This window comes from Piliocolobus tephrosceles, chromosome 8 (assembly GCF_002776525.5).
Source record: "Piliocolobus tephrosceles isolate RC106 chromosome 8, ASM277652v3, whole genome shotgun sequence".
Classification (NCBI taxonomy): Eukaryota; Metazoa; Chordata; class Mammalia; order Primates; family Cercopithecidae; genus Piliocolobus; species Piliocolobus tephrosceles.
The window spans coordinates 147,249,301-147,270,380 of record NC_045441.1 but is presented as its reverse complement, the minus strand read 5'-3'; the positions used below and the strand labels follow the sequence as shown (position 1 = coordinate 147,270,380).

The window sequence follows — 21,080 nt, the reverse complement described above, 5'->3', positions numbered from 1 at the left end:
AGCATTGTTCCTTTGAGGCAGTGTGTCTTTTTTTCTCTGAAGCTTTGAAGACTTTTTTCGGTTTTTAGCAGTTACACTTTCATAGGACTTAAGGTGGTTTTCTTTGTGTTTCTCCTTCTTGGGGTTTATAGAGTTCCTTTAATCTGTTATTGTCTTTTATCAGTTTCAAAAAACTTTGTGGCTAGCATCTCTTCAAATAGTGCTCCTTCCTCATTCTCCTCTCTTCCTAAAACTCCATTTCCCATGTATTATCTTACTATTTTTTTCATATTTTTGGTTTCTACTTTAATCTAGACATACTACTGATCCAATTCATAGTACTCCCATCTGCTGTGTTACATTAATGTTAGTCCTCTCTATTTAACTCTTAATTTCAAGGTTAAGTTTTAAATTTTCTATTTGATTGTCTTAATTTTATTATTTAATAAAATTCTCCATCTCTTTATCTGTTTTCTTAAATATGTTAATTTTATAGTCCCATGTCTTAAAACACTAACCTCTGAATCTCTATTGTCTGCTTTTGTTTTTGTTGGGTGTGTGTGTGTGTGTGTGTGTGTGTGTGTGTGTGTGTGTGTGTTTTGAGACGGAGTCTGTCTCTGTCACCCAGGCTGGAGTGCAGTGGTGTGATCTCTGCTCGCTGCAACCTCTACCTCCCCGGTTCAAGCGATCCTCCTGCCTCTGTCTCCCAAGTAGCTGGGATCACAGGCGTGCACCACCATGCCCAGCTGATTTTTGTACTTTTAGTGGAGACAGGGTTTCACCTTGTTGGCCAGGTTGGTCTCGAGCTCCTGATCTCAAGTGATCAACCCACCTCAGCCTCCCAAAGTGCTAGGATTGCACGCATGAGCCACTGTGCCCAGCCAGTGTTTTTCTTTTTAACTTGGCTTTTGATTACTTAGTCCTGTTTCTGGCATAGCTAGTAATTGTTACTGAAATTGCAAATACTTAAACTGCAGAGGCTTCAGGTGATTATCTTACTGCAGCGGATTTGAATTTTTCATGGTAGGAAGGGCAGACCAGCCTGGGCTATCGGGGCCACGTGGGTTTGGCGCTGGGTTTAGGGCTGCATTTCAGGCTTCAAGCAGCCGGGTGCTCTCTGGTTTGTCGTCACTCTGGGCCACAGCTATTTGGGACTCCCCCATGAAGGCCTGGGAACCCCACCTCCCTCAGGCCCTGAATCCTGCCGCTTGCCGCCCAGTACCCGTGAGGCTGCAGGCATTTCCCCCAAGTACTCAGCCTTGGCCACTGCTTTCTGCTTTATTTCTCAGCCCCTCACCCAACACACAACCATCTCAGACACCAAAAGGATTTGGATGCAGCCTCTATTTCCTTTCCTGCGGAATCGTTGCTCCCCGAGGGTCACCCAACAACCCTTATCTCCCATTTCTACTCCGGCGGGTGAGGCTGCCCACATTCTAGCCCTGGCTCTGGGCTTGTCCTTTCTGAACACTTTCCGTACCAGAGAGCTAAACCAGCAGACACCCGCAGAGGCCCTGGAGAGCCTCCACAGTGCCATTGCCTTCTCCCCAGAGGCCAGCCCGTTGGTCCCCGTGGCTGCGGCTGCTCCCCAAAGCCTTTGGGCAGCTTTTTAGGGTCACCCTGATCCTTTCCTGAGGGATTCTCCTTCACGGCCACAAGTGGAGATCCTCTTTGGGGTGTGTTCCAATTAAGTCTTCTCTGAAGCAGAATTTAAGTGTTCTAAGAGAGTTATAAACAAAATGTTCTGAATACTTTTTAGAAAAGCAAGATGTCACATAAAGTTAAGCCTCAAGAAAGGTTCATGTTGACATTTGATGAGGGTCTTGCTGGAAGAAGAGAATCCCAAGAGAGACAGTTTTTTGGTAGTGTGTGCTTGGCAGAGGAACAGAGAAGCCCAGCGTCCACCAAGGGTGCAGGAACGGGGGTGGCGTGTTGATAGAAAAAATAAAAATAAGGCTCAAGAAACTGAAGGCTAAGAATGAGGAATCTTTTGAGTGGGAGAGAAGGGTCCTCCATACCTTGAACAAGTGGACCCAGCAGAGGTTTGTGGAAGAACTAGAGAAAGCCCCTGGAGCTGTGCAGGACATCGGGAAGGGCTAAACTGAGTGCGTGCTGGCTGTGGAGGAGTTTGGTGGGTGCCAGCCCAAAGAGAGAGCTGAAAAAGCACAATCCCATAGCTGTCGGGATCAGCAGTGTCCAACAGAAACATAACGCAAGCCACTAGCATAATTGTAAGTGTTCTAGTAGCTTCATTTTAACATTTTCTTTTAAAAATAAAAAGAAACCAGTGAAATTAACTTTAATAATACATTTTATTAAAGTTGTTAGATCCAAACTATTACTTCAATATGTAATCAATATAAAACAATATTAATGAGCTATTTACATTCTTGTGTTCAGAGTAAGTCTTCAAAATCCAGTTTGTAGTTACACAGCGTAGTTCAATTTGGTCACTGGTTTGTATTGGAAATACTTGACCTGCCTTTACAGTTTTAAAATTTACAGTTGAAAAAGTTGTTCAGGCCGGGCGCGGTGGCTCACGCCTGTAATCCCAGCACTCTGGGAGGCTGAGGCGGGCAGATCACAAGGTCAGGAGATCAAGATCATCCTGGCTAACATGATGAAACCCCGTCTCTACTAAAAATACAAAAAAAAAAAAATTAGCCGGGTGCGGTGGCGGGCGCCTGTAGTCCCAGCTACTCAGGAGGCTGAGGCAGAAGAATGGCATGAACCCGGGAGGCGGAGCTTGCAGTGAGCCGAGATCTCGCCACTGCACTCCAGCCTAGGCGACACAGCGAGACTCTGTATCAAAAAAAGAAAAAGAAAAAGTTGTTCAAACATACCTAGCTGTCCAAACATATGTAAAAGCTCTCCAGCAAGTCACTAGGGTACCAGGAGTCATTTCCCTTTACTATTCATATCCACATTAACAAAACTAGGTCTCCATTTTTAGAAAGAGTTGATTTAACTTTGAAGCAAAAGCACCTTTGTTTGCAAATTATGTCTTCTCAAGCTAAATAAGCTTACCCTTGTATCAGCTCAGTGTAACTAATGTCAAATTCCAAAGTGCAATGCATATATTGGCATACAACTCTAAATTCATTGATTAGAAAAAGTGTTTCTCAAATGTATATGGTATTTTTCTGCCAGTTTAAATGGTTCTCTTGATTGTAATTAAAATATTCTGCATATTTATTCATGTTAGAAAAATATTAAATCACTAGTTCTGATTTATATTATGGAAAGTTTTTATTTCCACATACCTTTTCATACCTAGCTATGTCACAAATGAGCTCTCCTTTCTTCAAGGTTTCAAAATCAACAGGATAGCAGTGAGAAAACATAAATTATATTGTCATTTTGCCTTTGATAATTGGATATTTGGGAAGCACTTATTGTTTGAGAAAAATCTTGACTTGGAGTTACCAGTAGAGTGAATATTGTAAAATTCTTCCATGACTTACCCAAGCGTTGGCAAAGATCATTAAGTTCATTGTCTCGTTTCTTTCAGCTGTTGTGCAAATGCTCAGCGATTCAAACCTTTTGCACATAAATATTGAAAGATTTTACCAACTACATTCTTCATGGTTTTTCTAGAGTCTGCTTCATAAAATGGAACACAAATACTTTCAACAGTATTATACAGTGGAATGAAGCAATAATGGAAATATCTGTCCCTTGTTTTAAATTCCAAATGAATTGCAGTAAATTCAGATTTTTGACCTGCCATCGCTGGAGCAGTGTCTGTCATAATAGAAACTGGTTTTTTCATATATAACTGAATTCTTTGACAAATGGAAACTATGACAAAATATTTACACCATAGTTTCTAATTTTTAGGCCATCAATTGACATTTGTTTATAAATTTGGAATTCCTCTAAAATTAAAGAATTCAAAATATTAATTGTCCAGTGAGTGTCTCTTAACCACACAACTCATTAAAAACCAAAGAGAAGTACTTGCAAGTTTTCAAGTTGTAAATTAAAGGATACTTTATAATTTTTTTTTTTTTTTTTGAGACAAAGTTTCGCTCATGTTGCCCAGGCTGGAGCACAATGGCGCAATCTTGGCTCCTGAGTTCAAGCGCCTGGGTTCAGTCTCAACCTCTGCCTCCTGGGTTCAAGCGATTCTTCTGCCTCAGCCTCCCAAGTAGCTGGAATTACAGGCACCCACCACCAAGCCAGGCTAATTTTTGTATTTTTAGTAGAGACAAGGTTTCACCATGTTGATCAGGCTGGTCTTGAACTCCTGACTTCAGGTGATCCACGTGCCTCAGCCCCCCAAAGTGCTGGGATTACAGGCATGAGTCACCGCGCCTGGCCCAGGATCTTTAATAATGTTAGAAAGGGCTTGTACTCTGTGGGCAATAGTTTGGCTTAATTGAAAATTTTCACTTTTTGTAAAATATCTTTCTTAGTCTGTTCTTTATATTTCTCTAACAAAATTTCCATAAATGAAATAAAAATTTAACATCCTTTTGGATAAAAATTATTTTTCTTTTTTATGCAAGAATCCAAATTGTTTTACAGCTGGCCATAATTGTTTAAAAATTTGAGGGTTAGGGTGGATTTTCAAAATTTGTGGTAAAATACCCATAACACAAAATTTACCATTTGTGCCATCTTAAGGTACACAATTCCTTGGCATTAAGCACCTTCACAGTGTTGTGTAACTATCACCATTATCTAGTTCCTGAACTTCCTGTTGTCCCAAAAGGAAGCCTCCTACACATTAGGTGGTCACTCCCCATCCCCCCCAGCTCCTGGAAACCAGAATCTGCCTTCTCTCTGGAATTGCCTCCTCTGGATGCATCATACAGTATGTGGCCTTTTGTGACTGGTGTCTTTACTTAGCATAATGTTTCCAAGTTCCATCCACGTCAGTACTCCAAGCCTCTTTATGGTTGAATAGTATTTAGTTGTGTGGATATGCCACGTTTTGTGTATCCATTCATCTGCTCACGGACATTTGAACTGTTCCACCATTTGCCTGTTGTGAATAGAGCTGCTGTGAACATTCATGTACATGTTTTGTTTGAATACTTGTTTCCAACTCTTTGGGGTGTATACCTACAAGTGAAATTCTGGGACATATTGTAATTCTGTGTTGAGAAACCACCCAACTGCTTTCCACAACGACTGTACCATTTTACATTTCCACTAGCAATATATGAGGGTGCCAGTTTCTTCACACCCATCCAATACTTTTTATTTTGTTTTCTTAATTTATTATTATTATTACTATTGCCATCCTAGTGGTATGCAGTGATGTCACATTATGGTTTTATGTGCTTATTGACCATTTGTATCTCTTCTTTGGAGAAATCAATAGTCGAGTTTTTGCGTATTTTCTAATTGGGTTTTGGTTGTTGAGTTGTAAGAGTTCTTTGTGTATTTTGGATACTAATCCTTATCAGATATATAATTTCTAGACATTTTCTCCCATTCTGTAGGTTTTCTTTGAACTCTCTTAGTAATGTCCTTTAATACGTGAAAGTTTTCAATGTTGATGAAGTCCACTTTTTCTGTTGTTTTCTTGCTGTGCTTTTGGTATCATGCATAAGAACGTAAGAAATCCAATAGAGCCTAATAAACTTGTGGCTGACACCACAAGTCCACAGGAAATCCAAAGGTCATGAATATTTGCTCCTATGTTTTTTCAGAAGAGTTTTATGGTTTTAGCTCTTATGTTTAGGCCATTGATTCATTCTGAGTAATTTTTAATATGCTGTGAGGTAGGGGTCCAGCTGTATGATTTTACATATGGACATCTAGTCATCACAGCACCAATCGTTGAAAAGACTATTCTTTCCCCATTGAATGTCCTTGGCACCCTTGTCAAAAATCAAATGGCCGTAGTTGTGTAGGTTTGTTCTGGACTCGCAGTTCTATACCGTTGATCTATATGCAGTGCCACACTATTTGGTAGTCTGTAGTAAGTTTGAAATTGAGACGGTGAGTTCTTCAGCTTTGTTCTTTTTAAGATTGTTTTGGTGGTTCAGGATCCCTCGTAATTCCGCATGACTTCAGGATCGTCATTTTGGCACTCCCCGATGCGTGTGCTGGTGCACTTGATGGAATTCCACAAATCTCTTAGGCTCTTGGGCTCTCCTCGTTTTCCTTCATTCTTTGTTTTCTTTCTGCTCCTCAGACTGGATAATTTCATTTGACCTCACTGCAAGTTCACAGATGACTTATTTTGCCTGCTCAAATCCAGACCGGGTGCGGTGGCTCACGCCTGTAATCCCAGCACTTTGGGAGATCAAGGCAGGTGGATCACATATGGTCAGAGGTTTGAGCCTAGCCAATATTGTGAAACCCCATCTCTACTAAAAATACAAAATTAGCTGGGCGTGGTAGCACGTGCCTGTAATCCCTGCTACTCAGAAGGCTGAGGCAGGAGAATCACTTGAATCAGGGAGGCAGAGGTTACAGTGAGCCAAGATTGCACCATTGCACTCCAGCTTGGGTGACAGAATGAGATTTTGTCTCAAAAAAAAGAAAAAAAAGAAAAAAAAACTGCTTTGGCCTCCCCCAGTGAATCTTTTAGTTCAGTTGTGCATTTCAGCTCCAAAATTTCTACATGGTTACTTTTTGTAATTTCTGTCGCTTTTATCAATATTGTCTATGTGTTAAGACATTGTTCTCATAGTTTCCTTTATTTTTCGATGATTTTTTGTTTTAGGTTTTGTTTTGTTTTGTTTTTTTGGTTATTGTTTTTTTTGGGGGGTTTTGGTGGTTTTTTTGTGAGTTTGTTTGTTTGTTTGTTTTTGCTTTTTAAGCATATTTAAGACACTTTATTTAAAGTTGTTGCCTACGACCTTAAGTCAGAAACTTAAGATAAATCTATTTCATGTGATGCCTCAGGGATAATTTTTGTTGATTCATTTTTTTCTCCTATAAATGGGCCATATTTTCTCTCTCTCTCTCTCTTTTTTTTTTTTTTTTTTTTTTTTTTGCTTTATATTTTTTGTTGAAACTGGGCATTTTGAATATTCTGATGTGATGACTCTGGAATCACATTCTCCCCCCTCTAGGATTTGTTGTTTCTTGCTGCAGGTTGTAGTTGTTTATTTAGGGGTTTTCTAAGCTATTTTTATAAAGACTCTTGGTCTTTAGTGGTCTCTGAAGACTTTATGTACTTTTAGCTCAGTCATCAGCTAGTTATTTGACAGAGATTTCCACACACACCTGGAGTCAAAGAGATAAAAAACTGAAAGAAAAGAAAAAGTGCCCTCTCTAGGCCTTTGCAGGCTGGCTCTGTGTTGGGAGCACGCCTTCAGTGCTTAGCCAGCCTGTTTGCAGCTCTGCCTTAGCCCTCGCCACCTGCTTGGCCCAGTTGGTGCTGAGCCTAAAGAGCAGCAGCCTGAGATAATAGCTTGTGGGATTCTCTGGTCCTTTCTGCCCTGAACGTGCACCTGGATTTCTAGGTTCCCCACTTCATGTGAGAACTTCTTGAAGCCCTTATTCTCCAAGATTCTCACTCCCCAGCTTTTCCTCTCAGGCTATCAGAGGGCCTGTTTTTTGCTTCCACTGCCAAGTATTTCCTGAGGTGGCAGGAGCTTATTCGTTCAGCTTCCAGCATGTCTGCAAAACCACTTCTCAGCCTGAGGATTCCGAGTCTTTTGTCCAGAACCCACAGAAAGGTCAAAACAAACACAATTCCTTGAGTTTATGAAACTCCTCCAGGACCAAGTACCCACAATAGTAACATGGGCTTCTGTCTTCAAAATGACCACCATGTTGGGGTGGGGTGGACAAAAGGTGAACTAAATACAGCATGCTCTCTGCCTGTTCAGGGCCTTTCCCCCCCGGCTAAGGGTTCACTTGGTTGCCATAAGCCTTGGTTGCCATAAGCCTTTGAGTATCTTTGTTGTTGTTGTTGTTGTTTCTTGAATGGTCCCTACACCACCATTTACACTGACCTCCTTTGTTGGGATTTTAACAGTTTTTAATTGTTGATAGGAAACTTGTTATCAAATTCAATATGTATTTGCTAAAAACATTTCTTCATCTCATCCACTTTTATTATCTCAAAAAAATTCTTAACAGAGCTTTTTCATTTTTCTCTGCCACAGCAAATTGCAGTTGCCATTCATGGTGAAATCTGCTTCATGCCCTCAACTCTTTTATTTTTCTGTGCTTCTCTGATCATAGTATGAGTTTCTCATCTCTGTCTGGTTCTCTCTCCCTCCCTCCCCTTCCCCCACCAATTCCTCTCTCCCCCACTGCCCCACCTCAGGAAGCTGCACTGTACCAGGAATTACATCCATCTGAACCTATTCCTGTCCTTCATCCTGAGAGCCATCTCAGTGCTGGTCAAGGACGACGTTCTCTACTCCAGTTCAGGCACGTTGCACTGTCCCAACCAGCCGTCCTCCTGGGTAAGGCTGTCCCCACCACAGGGTCCCACTCTCTTGTCCCTTTGTCTCTGTTCCCCCTTCTCACGATGAGGATGTCTCTGTGCTGGTGCAGGGTCCCTGGCTGAGAAACAGAGAGTCTGGCAGAGAGGCTGGGGCCAGAGCAGGCCCAGTTGGTGCTGAGACATGGGGATGGCACTGAGGCAGGGAGGGTGGGGTTCCCAGGCACCATCAGGGCTGGGAAGTGAAAGGGCCCTGAGCTCTGACCCCCATGGAGCTAGACTGAGGAAAGGCACACCCTTCCTCATACACATCTGGGTTGAGAAATCTTGGTACAGATGAACACACACAACTCTGTTGCTTTCTATCTGAATCTCTTAGATTCTGAGTAGTAAAAACTTCCTTCCAGATTGCTGAAGAACTTGATCTGTGTCATGGGTAAATTCCGTGCAAAACCTGATTGTGAACCCAGTTGCATGTCTATGAATATCTTGGGTCCAACTCTTTGATCTGAGGATAATCTTAATTATTAGTTCCTACAGATGCAGTACAGGAGGTTTCACTCCACCTACGCCCTTCCCCTCGGCTGTATTTGTGGTGGTTATTGGTGGTTATCTAGCACCTAATCAAGTCAGTTTAACGTAGCAAGTGCTGTTGAGTGCCTCCTACATGCAGGCCGTTCTACCAAGCACATCCCTGCTGGCCCAGAGCACTCCACATGCTCAGTATCTTTGTGAAGGATTCATGCCCCTGGTACCTCACTCTCCACCCAAGACCCTCGCTACCAAGGTTCTTCTGAAGGAACCAGGAGCACTAGACTTGGATAGGTCCGTCTGCTGGCACAGATTTGAATTAACTTAGTTTTAAGGTAGTAATGCCGTTTATAACCGCACAGACGTCAGCTGTTTCATAGCCCCTCGTCGTCTTCATGCAGGAAATGTGCCTCTGGGGATAAGCTGGTGCGTGATGCCTGTGAATCAGGTTTGCTATGATAACAAAATTAAAAACAAGATTCTTCACCTGGCAAGCCCCTGTCCCCAGGTGGAGTTGGGCCCCTGGAGTTCCTGGCCTGGGAAGAGGGTCTCCCCACATGTATAACGGTGGTCAACGCCCATAAGAAGTATGAGGACAGTGTCAGATTCTCTCTCACCAAGATGGTTTCAGGCTTCACTCTGCAGATCCTCCTGCCCTTAGCTCTTCATGAAGAAAGCAGTCACCCTCGACAGACACTTGACAGACACTCAGAGGACCACTGGGACCCATGACAGACCCTCAACGGACCCATAACATCGAAAGCAGTGACCCATGACAGACCCTTAGGACCCATGACTGACTCTCAGGACCCACGACAGACCCTCAACGGACCTGCCATGTAGAAACCAATGACCCATGACAGACCCTCAGGACCCGAGACATAGAAAGCAGTAATCTTCGATAGACCTTTAGGACCCTCGACAGACCCTCAGGACACACAACAGACCCTCAGTAGACCCCGGCCGACCCTGGAGGACCTGCGACATAGAATGGTGGCCCTTGGGACTGGGTGCTGGCCTGCAGCAGCAGCTCTCTACTCTCCCCTACCACTTCAACCCGAGAGGAGTGCCCAGAACCTCCGAGGCAGAGTGGATTTGAGCCAGCGTGGCTGCCCCACTGGGAGGGCCTGGCCTCCCGCACACCGCACAGAGCCTCCTCTAAATGCCGGCTGTTTCTGTGGACACTGTGGGTGAACACTCATTCGCCTTTAAAAGAGCTGTTGCCCCATTTCACAGACGAGGAAACTGGGCTGAGGGAAACCCAACAAGTGGCCTGGAGTCTCGGGATCCAAAGCCCAGGTGCAGGTGGGGCCCCACGACACCCAGCAGCACGGAGCCTGTTCCCAGCGTCAAGCTCTGTGAGAACAGAGGGAGTCGGCTTTGCCCCTTATGCCAGATGCCCCGCGACTCTAGTACCCGAGAGGGGAAAGCAGAGGCAAAGGGAAAAGCGTGTGACCGACAGAGGAGGAGGGGACAGAGGACAGGAGGGAGGGGAGATGCCTGAGGCAGAGAGGAGCCAAGCTGGGTCTTCCCTCTTGCTTCCTCTAAAGAATGCTCAGGCTTTAAATAAACAAGTCAGCCAGAAATACAGTCAGACCTCAGCATGAGGAACAGGAAAATATCTTTCCTTCCAGTTGCATTTTTTTGTATATTTTTTGTTCCCAACTGACTTCACCAAACGAAGATTATCCTCCCAAGCAGAACACCTGGGGCAGCCCCCGCCAAAATAGGTGCAGGGTCTTTTTCTGACATTAGGATCAGCCAAGAACATGAAAAGTTCTCTTCTTGGCCCCTTCCACACGGCCTAGACAGAGACACAGTTTCCTCTGGGGCCCTGGGCTGTCCCGGGACATGGAGCAGACCTGCCCTTTATTCTTACTGTTGGCCACAGCAGGCTCCCCCAGGGTCTGGGACTCCCAGAAGCACACCCCTAGGCTTCCTAAGCTGAATCCTGCCTGCCTCACATGCACGTGTGCACGTACTCACACGCTCACGCAGAGGCTCCCCGACAAGGCCACGGGGCTGAGGAGGGACCAGCTGCTGATTGGGCACTGGGCCTTGGTGGGTCTCCCGGCTGGGGGTCCTCACATCAACCCTGTGGGTGGCAGCTGGCCCTGGAGGCCCCTCCTGCAGTGCTCTGGAGCCTGTGTAATGAGGTGTGAAGGTCACACTGTAGAAAATGAAGTCCGCAGAGGCCTTGTCATTCCCCAAAACCTCCCTTCCTCACAGTGTGCCTGTTTGGTGAATGGGCACGTGGGAAAAAATGCAGAGATGTTTTTGTTACCATTTAAAAGAAAATGGACTCATCTTCAGCACACTCCTTCTGCGTCCTCTTTGCTCCTTCAGCAGGATGTCCCAGGGCCCCACCAGGTCGGCACCTGCTTTCAGGCGGCACACAGCCCCTCGTGTAGCGTGGCATTCTCCACGGAGCCCATCCCCCGGTATGGGGTCCGCTCTGCCCTTTATTTTTCTCTTTTGCCACTGCGGGCATCAGCGGACATGTGTCTTATGGACAGGTGTTCTTATTTCTGTCGGACGGAACTCGCCAGTGAGGCTGCCAGGTCCCAGGGTGTCTCCGTCCTCGTGTGCTGCTGTTGCAGACATTTACTTCTCAGTTCTGGAGGCCTGAGACCAAGGCACCGCCAGATTCGGATCTGACTTCTCGGTGTCCTCACGTGGTGGAAGGGGCGAGGGATGTTGCTGGGGTCCCTTTACAGGGGCACTAATCCCATCGCGAGACTCCACCGCTGTGACAAGGCCCCACCCACTAACACTCCCACAGCGGGTGGGCTTCAACCCCTGAATTCTGGCGGCATAAAGAGGCCTCCCGCCCACTGCAAAGGGCGTTTGCATGTTTTTAGTTTTGTTTTGTTTTGTTTGTTTTGTTTTTGGCACAGACTCTTACTCTGTTGTCCAGGCTGAGTGCAGTGGCACGATCTCGGCTCACTGCAACCTCCACCTCCCAGGTTCAGGCTATTCTCATGTCTCAGCCTCCTGAGTAGCTGGGATCACAGGCAGGCGTCACCACACCCAGCTAATTTTATTTCATTTTATTTTATTTGTATTTTTAGTAGAGACGGGGTTTCACTGTGTTGGCCAGGCTGGTCTTGAACTCCTGACCTCAAGTGATCCACCCACCTTGGCCTCCCAAAGTGCTGGGATTATAGGTGTGAGCCACCGCACCCAGCTGCCTCTGTATTTTTAAATTGTAGTAAATCTATCTTGCTAGCTTGCCTTCCAAAAGGCTGAGACAGCTGACAGTGGCACGTACGATCACACCAGAGCCCAAGACCTGACTAGTTTTACCGTTTTGCCTGTCTGGTGGTGTTGGCACTGCCTCTGTGACTCTCATGCACACTCCGGGGCAGGGCACCTGCTGAGAACCGGCATCTTTCCACAAGCTGTTCCGGCACTCTAAAACACCACATTCATCTGTAATATTGGTATCATAAAAATTAAACATTTGTCATTTCCATTGTAAATATGTTTCCAAATTCATCATTTGTCAATTGTATTTTTATGGTATTTTTGCCATCCAAAAGCTTTTAAAGTTTATATAACCAAAATTACCTTCTATCCTTTTAGCACCTCTTGTTTTCATTTCAGATTTCCCGTCTTAGTTAAGAGGTTTCTATTCTGAGATTGTTCATTTGTGTCTTGGTTCATCTGCAATTTACTCCTTGTGTTTAAGACGCAGTCTTTTACCGAGAGACAAAGGAAGGCACGTTGCATCCAGATGGGTCACCAATTCCCAGAATCCCACCACCCAGAGATTTTAAAACTTGATTTATTTCACTTTACTATTCAAATGAGTGGCAATAAGTCACAAATGGACTTACTGCGACTTTCCTGTGTTCATGGCTGTGTTATCATGTGTGTCTTTCCGCGTAAGAGGCTCTGTCCTGATGCCCAGGGTAGAACTTGCTGGGATCTGAGTGTCCATTCAGCAGGTGTTGACACACGAGATCCGCCTGCAGGCGCTCGGCTCGCTGTGGTGGCAACGATGGACAATAAGGGTAACTCTCACCTGTGCAGTGCCTCAGAAAATGAAGCACCTATCCTGCTGTTCTTAGGAAAGAGAAAAAGCAGAGGAAGGCAAGGCAGATCCAGAGTGCTGGGAAGGTCAGGGGCAGCCTGCAGGGCTCAGTGGCTCTCAGGACCCTGGAGGCCAAATTGAAAGGCCACCATATGAAAGTATAAGTATATCCACCCATATACACATATAAGTATATCCACCCATCTATATCTACCCATATGTAAAAATATATTCACCCATGTATATGTATAGGGATAGCCATCTGCTATATGTATATAGTATATCCACCCATATATATAAGTATATCCACCCACAAATATGTATAGGTGTATCCATCTGATGTATGTATCAGATATACCTATATCTGCCTGTACATGTGTATATCTACCTACATATGTCTATAGATATATATGAACATAAATATAGAAATAAGAATGGAAATGAAAATACTATTTTTCAGCACACTTTATATAAGCTTAGTGATTAAAAGCAGTTTCGTGGTTGCTCATGAAGCTGAAATGCCTGGTACATTTAGTTAGATGAAGGTCTGAGAGATTAAAATAGATTTATTTTATAAAATATGTAATTCTTTCCCAGTGAAAATCCTTTTAAAATCTCCTCAGAAAATATTTTATTTGCTAGATTTATCGTTTTCCCCTTTATTTTTTCATGTTTTATTAAGTTACCCAACATTAAAACCAGTTTTTTACAATTGAAGAACTTACATAGTTGTCAAAAATTTAAAAGAAAAGTCTGGGGGCCTGGTGTAGGTCCATTGTTTTCTCTTCCCAGGCACTGCGCACCTGAGCTGCTAGTGAGGGCAACTGGCGGGTGCCCCATCCTCTACCTGCACTCGTGCTCTGTTCACACAAAGGGACAGAGGCCAGAGTCCTGGGCAGCTGCAGGGCCCCTGCCACCCACACCTCGCCTCTGGGACCTCCTGCTGGCTCTTCTGGTTCTTCTTTGCTGGCTGGCAGGACCACTGCGGGGGTTCCTGTGGTGAAGCAGGTCAGAGAAGGGGAAGTGGAGGAGCCGAGGGGAGGGGCCGAGAACAGGAGGGCCAGGGAGCTGTGCGGCCTGTCTAAGACCTTCCAGCAGTAAGTGAGCTCCTGGCCCGCAACAGTGAGTAAGCTCGTCTCAGGGAGGGCTGTTCACAGTTGCCTCTGCAGTGATCTGCCCCTGGAGCCGCGGATACAAAGGGCCTGGTGCTCCCAGCAGGCATTCCTGGCCAGCACGCTGGCCACTGTGTTAATCACTTTCCGTCCTGATGGCACCGGTGTCTCCTCCTTCCTTGCACAGATACCAAGTGCCCTGTGTCCTGGAGCGGCGCTGCCTACTGGAGCTGTTGTTACCGGGTGAGGTCATGCTCTTCTCTGTTTGCGGTTTCCAGGTGGGCTGCAAGCTGAGCCTGGTCTTCCTGCAGTACTGCATCATGGCCAACTTCTTCTGGCTGCTGGTGGAGGGGCTGTACCTCCACACCCTCCTGGTGGCAGTGCTCCCCCCCGGAAGGTGCTTCCTGGCCTACCTCCTGATCGGATGGGGTAAGCGTGCCCCTTCCCACCCACAAAACCTGCATCCCATCCCATCTGACCAAACAACGCAATCACTTTCAGCTCAGAAAAACACTTTGCCGCCCCTGTAGAATGCATGTCAGGGTCATATCATGAAGAACTTTTCTAGGATGACTGGAGGCTCCTACGAACAACACGTTAATATTTCTGGTAACCAGGAACCTAGTTTAATATACTCCCATTCCTGGCACCTTTTACCCCAATTCAAACTGGGCTGTTAACAAAACAGTGTCCTCCTCCCCGCCTCTACCCAGTTCACCTTTCACTGAGGGTGGGGATCAGAGAGGAGAGGGGTTGAGGCCATACCAGGTAGCGGAAGCCTTGCCTTGCCCAGGGTTGGAAAGGGGTGCAAATGCGAGACATCTCATAGACAGGATGAGGCAAACGCAGCCGATAGCTCCGCGGGTGGCTGCAAAATCAGTGAACACATCTCCTCCTCGCATGTTCCACTCCGTGGCCTTCAGTAATAACACTTCCCATGTGCAATGACAAGTCTCAGATCCTCGGCTCTCAAGCACGTGTTTAATTATCTTCACTGTTACCAAGCCATGAGCATAAACTTGTAAATATTTACCAAGACTTTAAACAAGAGATCGCACTTCATATTCCCGTGAGAAGGAGTGTCCTTGAGGGTTCTGCTGGTGAAGGCACCCACCTGTGTGCGTGCGCACCGCTCTGATCCACTGCGTAACCAGGCATCTCTCTGTAGGTCTCCCCACCGTATGCATCGGTGCGTGGACTGCAGCCAGGCTCTACTTAGAAGACACCGGGTGAGTCCATGCCCAGACCGCAACCTCGAAAATGGGCCCGGCAACGTCTGGCAGCACGAAGGCCTTTGGAAGCCAGGAGCTTACCTGGTTGGAAGGACAGGGAGCGTTTGCGGCCAACCGACAGCCACGCAGGAAGCTTCTGGGCGATTCATGGGGAGAAATCCTATGAGGTTGGAGTATTGGAGGAAGCCCCGTGCAGGAGACAGGAAGTGAGCCAGGTGTTGCAGCATAGTTGAGATTGGGATAAACCAGGCAGAGACTGGGGCAGCCCCTTCGGTGGGCACAGCGATGGCCACAGAAGAAAACCAAGTGCCCTGCACGTTGTTTACCTGTAGCAAAGTGGAAGGTCAGGTGATGGTGGCTGCAGGGCCCCCCAGCACTCCCTAAGCACTGGTCTTGGCTTGTGCGTCCCAGAGCGCTTCTCCCCTGTGCTCACCCTGAGCGAGACAGCAGCCTAGACATGACACATGTGGTTCCGGCACAAATATCCTGCCTTTTAAACGGCCTCAGTGTGCATCGGTTATCCACTGCTAAGTAACAAATCACTCCAAGATTTGGTGATTTAAAACATCCACCGTCTAGTTACGGTGTGATTCTGCACCTGACGACCTGGGAGGACTCAGCAGGGGCACTTCTGGCCTTAAGGACTGGTCCCCCTTGATCCCCTTTGGCCAGTCTGAGACTGCACCAGCCGGAAGGCTCCTGCCCTCGGCCTCCGAGGGAAAGCATGGACCCAGGCCTGCGATGGAGTTTCTGCTTTATGGGAGGGCTGCAGACTCCCAGCACAGGGTGTAGACCCTGGGGAGAATCACTGAGGCGTTTTACAAGCCAGGAGTCACAGCTTCCTGCTGGAGACACCCCATGCACTGAAAATCAAAATGAAATGCAGCTCACCCACCTCAGTCACTCTAAGGATGTTTTAAACCCTTTGCCATGCACATGCAAACCATTTGGGAGGTGAGGGGAAGCTAATTTTCAGGAGGAAGTTTCTTTTCTCCTGATGTCGGCTGAATGGGGCCGACACACGCTTTCATGCTCAGAGTGGAGGGCATCAGCGGCCGTCCTGCCCTTGTCCCGGCTTCTGGGGCCGCGCCTCCCTTCCCCCTCCCCACAAGCCAACTATTGTTTTGAGAAGCATAAAACAAAACACAGTCACTCGCTGGGACAGATTCCTTTACGATCTGTCAGTGCAGAGAAATTGTGCTTCCACACTGGGGGGAGCGGGCAGGTTGCGAGGGGCAGACGGCCCCACTGGCAGGCACAGGCGCGAGGCAGGCGCTCATTCTCCTGTGCCCGTCTTGCGAAAGTGGTTGGTGGTAACCTGATTTCCCGTCTCTCTCCGACAGTTGCTGGGATACGAACGACCACAGTGTGCCCTGGTGGGTCATACGAATACCGATTTTAATTTCCATCATTGTAAGTCGCCCCTGTTGAAGCGTGAATTACCTGTGGAGTCACACACTTGGGCAGACAGCAGGCCTGCCATCCTTTATTAAACAGAAATGACCCCATTCCACTCCTCCACTCAGCCTTCCCTGAAAAGGGCCCCTTCAGGCGTGTGGACTTCCACAGGCAGTTCCCAGGGAAGGAGGGAGGGACTGAGGGAGTGGAGGGGAGGGTCGAAATCAGGTGGACTTCAGGGCAAATTAGGGACCCACGTATCCGTTTCACAAACTTACTGTCTCTTTTGTGCAGGTTAATTTTGTCCTTTTCATTAGTATTATACGAATTTTGCTGCAGAAGTTAACATCCCCGGATGTCGGCGGCAACGACCAGTCCCAGTACAAGTGAGTGTGTGTCCCAGCCTGGGCGTCCCTGGTGGGGATGCTGTATGGAGACAGGAAACCCCGCGCTGCCAGGAAGGCCCTGGAGGTGCAGCGACTCTGGGGTCAGGCCTCGAGGCTGGACCCCAGGGCTCTGTTCCTGCCCAAAGCTCAGAGAGGCACTGGACAGCGTTTCCCTGGCTAAGTAACAAATCACTCCAAAATTTGGTGGTTTAAAACGCCCACCGTCTAGATAGGGTGTGATTCTGCACCTGACGACCTGGGAAGACTCAGCAGGGGCCCTTCTGGCCTTGGCGACTGTGAAAGTCAAGCACCATTTCTTTTATTTGAAGGCCAGAAGAAAGTCCTCTTTAGTGCACTTGCTTGTTTAAGCATCTGCCCACTTGCGTGTTATACAGCCTGTCTTCTTCTCCTTGGCCACACATTATTTTTATTTTACATTTAATTCTGTCCCCCTCAGACCACATGGTCCATGGCCGTGTGTCTACTGCCAGCCCTAATAGCAGGCCTTGTGCTTCATAACAATTCAGAAAGCGTTCCCTGCCCGTGTGATTACATGGAGATGGCACCGTGACCTCCCTTCAGTAGGTGAAGATGGCAGATGTTCAGCCAGTCACCCCCAGTCATCCAGCTAATTTATGATGATCCGGGGAATCTATAGAGTAATGCAAAGACTCCATAAATTTATATCAAGAATTCTTTAAAAAAAAAAAGGTAAAAACTAAAATTCAAGTATAAACTAAACACTGACTTGGTGTGGAAATGGTTGGCCTAGCGCAGAAGGCACCTCGGGCTCAGACTGGCCGGGATGGAAGGGTGCAGGAACCCCACCACCCGGCCTAGGAGGGTGCCTGGCCTGCATTTCCCTTTTCTCCCACCTTAGAAAACAGGGGTGGATTTGGGGAGGGGCAGTTAGACAGGAGCATGGCCAAGAGCCCCAAAGCTGGGTGCAGATACCAGCTGGTGCCCTGAGGGAAGTCACTTTGCCACTCCATGCCTCAGCTTCCTCATCTGTAAGATGGAAGTAATAATGTCACTAAGGTTAGGAGGATCAGTGCAGTCTATATTTGCAGGATATTTGCTGCCAGGCACCAGAGTATTGCAAAAGAGTCTGGTAAACCAGAGAATCTAATTCTGCCGTGTGGTATCTGAATCCAGGGAGTATCCGCCTCTGCCCGCCCACGTGAGGGATGGGATCCCACGTCAGACCCCGCATGGCAGCATGACCCTGTGCCTGCTCAGGGGAGGCCGGTGGTGCCTGCGTGGCAGAGACCCCAGAACAAGTCGTTCTTGGTTGCCCTTCAGGCTGGACTTGGATTTCCTGTGAATCTTGTTTAGTTTGTATGCTGACCTTTGCATTGGTTCTTGGGGAGTGTTTGTTAAATAGGACTTGGAGATGGATGCTTTTATTTTGGAAACAAAATTAAGTGGGGACAATAACATCGGTTCGCTTTCCAGGACAACAGAAAAGGCCGAGACACCCTTGAGGCCACACAAGGTCCTTTCTGTGTAACTCTCTGGTCACAGAAGTAGCAAAACCTCCCTGGACAGGGGCCAGGAGCTCAGCCACAGGGAGGCTTCTTTTCCAGCGAACTTCAGATGCATTAATAGAGGGAATTAGGTGGGTCTTCTGCCGCTGACTGAGGGGCCTGGCGCCCGCAGAGCCCAGCTGTTATGAGCTGCAGGTCCGGGAGCAGGATCAGGCCTCATCATTTAAACGTGCATGTGGCCACGGTGGAGGCCAGCCTTCTTGTCCCGTGCCTGCCTCAGGATGGGCCGGGCTCCCAGGCAGGGCCGGTGCAGGTTTTGGGTCACTCACAGGGAATCTTGCCCCTGCCAGCCATGAACCCCAGAACACAGCGTGTGTCCTTGTGAGGGAATTTAGGAGAAACAAACACTTTCTGGAATGCACATTCCCGGGCCCTGAGTGCTGGATCTGCACAGCGGCCTCAGACATAAAAGTAAAGAAGCAGTGGTTTTTCTTGTTAGGTGGCGATTCCAGTGGTGGAGAGGGAGTGTGGAGCCCCTCCCACACCCAGCTGCCCGGTCCTGAGAAAGACCCCGCCAGGCATGTAGCGGGTCCACGGGTCCCGCCGCTGAGCTGGCTTCTCTCCTTCTGTGCAGGAGGCTGGCCAAGTCCACGCTCCTGCTCATCCCGCTGTTTGGCGTCCACTACATGGTGTTTGCCGTGTTTCCCATCAGCATCTCCTCCAAATACCAGATACTGTTTGAACTGTGCCTCGGGTCGTTCCAGGTAGGTATGCAGAGGCGGCCACCCTCCCCTGCGCGGGTCCTGCCTGACCTCCTCTTCTCATTGCAGGGCCTGGTGGTGGCCGTCCTCTACTGTTTCCTGAACAGTGAGGTAAGTTCATGGCCGCCTTGGAACCATGTGCAGGTACTCAGTTGGTTCCTGAAATGCTGCCCAGCCTGGTGCCCTGGCCCCCACACGCGCCTGTCTTCCGTGGGCTGGACTCACTGCCCAGGCCCCCACAGTTCTCTGTGTCCCCATCAGAGAACCCACAATGACACAGGCAAACCCACTCTTCTGGGCCCAGCTTCCAAACCCTGCCGTCCGTCTGTGCACCCCAAGTAGCATCGACTCCCTCTCAGAGCCCTCTTGGGAAAGCTCCCGGCCGGGTCTAGACAGAATCCGTTTTTCCCCACAGACAGGGTCTTGCTCCTGACCATAGCTTGTGAGTCCCAGAAAGCCCGGCCTGGGCTGGGGGGTGAGTCCCTGGGGACGAAGCCAGGAACCGAGCTCTGCCCTGCGTTCATCCCCAGCCAGGGGTGCCGTCTCTGGGCTGCTCCAGCGGCCTCACCCCGTCCCCTGACCCCTGACCCTCCCGCCCCACGCTGCGGTCCCTGGCGCTTGCTTTGCTTGACATGCAACTTTCACCAGCACGGCTTCTGCAAAGCTGAGCCTGTACGGTGCCACTTGTCCTTCTCCCTCTGCTTTCCGGGCACCCGTCACTCATCCCCACCCCCTCCCAGCGCTAACATTCCCTCCCGGCTGGGAACAGGGAAGGAGACAGAGGCCCGGCACTGTCACACCCCGGCTGCTAAGGAAAATCTTTTCAGAAAAAAACAAATCACCTCAGACTGTGGGACAGCGCGTGCCGTAGCAGTGGCGACGCCTGAACCACCCACGACAGCCTTAGCGTGGCTGCGTCCCCCGCCCTCATGTGGCCTCCAGTTCCCGCTCCCTCCAGCCTCTTCCCCGAAGCCGGCTGTTTCTGTCCGTCTGATGGGAACACAGATGTCGCCCCACCCTCCGCACGGCAGCAGGCGCGAGGGCGAGCTGGAGCCTCCGTGGCTCCCAGAGCACCGCACGCCCCTGCCCAGGCTCACGGCGCCCCGGTGCCCTCACCTCCGCAGGTGCAGTGCGAGCTGAAGCGAAAATGGCGAAGCCGGTGCCCGACCCCGTCCAGGAGCCGGGATTACAGGGCCTGCGGCTCCTCCATCTCCCGCAACGGCTCGGAGGGCGCCCTGCACTGCCACCGCGGCTCCCGCGCCCCGTCCTTCCTGCAGACGGAGACCTCGGTCCTCTAGCCCCGCCTGGCCGTGGGACGCGGCGGGAGGCCACGGCGCGGGCTTCTGCGGGGCTGAGACGCCGGCTCCTCCTTCCAGGAGCCCGAGCAGCCTGGCGGGCGGCCCAGCGCGGTCCTGGCGCATCAACTTGTCCACTAAGCCGCATACCTGGAACCGGGTCGTGTTGTCACCGACTGGATTTAAACTCCAGCGTTTAGATAATCTTGTTCAAAATGTGTTTCAGCCGAACAGTGGATCCATTTTCTTTCTTTCTTTTTTTTTTTTTTTTTTTTTTTTGAGGCAGCCTCACTCTGTCCCCCAGGCTGGAGTGCAGTGGCCGGATCTCAGCTCACTGCAACCTCCGCCTGCCGGGTTCACGCCATTCTCCTGCCTCAGCCTCCCGAGTAGCTGGGACTGCAGGCGCCGCCACCTCGCCCGGCTAATTTCTTTGTAGTTTTAGTAGAGACGGGGTTTCACCCTGTTAGCCAGGATGCTCTCGATCTCCTGACCTCGTGATCC

General features: G+C 48.6%; 1 protein-coding gene across 1 annotated transcript in view; it reads left to right on the top strand.

The window, feature by feature from the left end:
* VIPR2 (vasoactive intestinal peptide receptor 2) overlaps window positions 1-20,783 on the top strand; it is a 77,351-nt gene extending 56,568 nt beyond the window's left edge. Inside the window, exons 6-13 of the mRNA XM_026451497.1 lie at window positions 8,222-8,363; window positions 14,299-14,449; window positions 15,189-15,249; window positions 16,596-16,665; window positions 16,945-17,036; window positions 19,158-19,287; window positions 19,354-19,395; window positions 20,409-20,783. Of these exons, the coding sequence (XP_026307282.1) occupies window positions 8,222-8,363; window positions 14,299-14,449; window positions 15,189-15,249; window positions 16,596-16,665; window positions 16,945-17,036; window positions 19,158-19,287; window positions 19,354-19,395; window positions 20,409-20,582 (862 nt within the window). The 3' untranslated portion in view covers window positions 20,583-20,783. The remainder of the gene's footprint in view (window positions 1-8,221; window positions 8,364-14,298; window positions 14,450-15,188; window positions 15,250-16,595; window positions 16,666-16,944; window positions 17,037-19,157; window positions 19,288-19,353; window positions 19,396-20,408) is intronic.
* The last annotated feature ends 297 nt before the right edge of the window (window positions 20,784-21,080 follow it).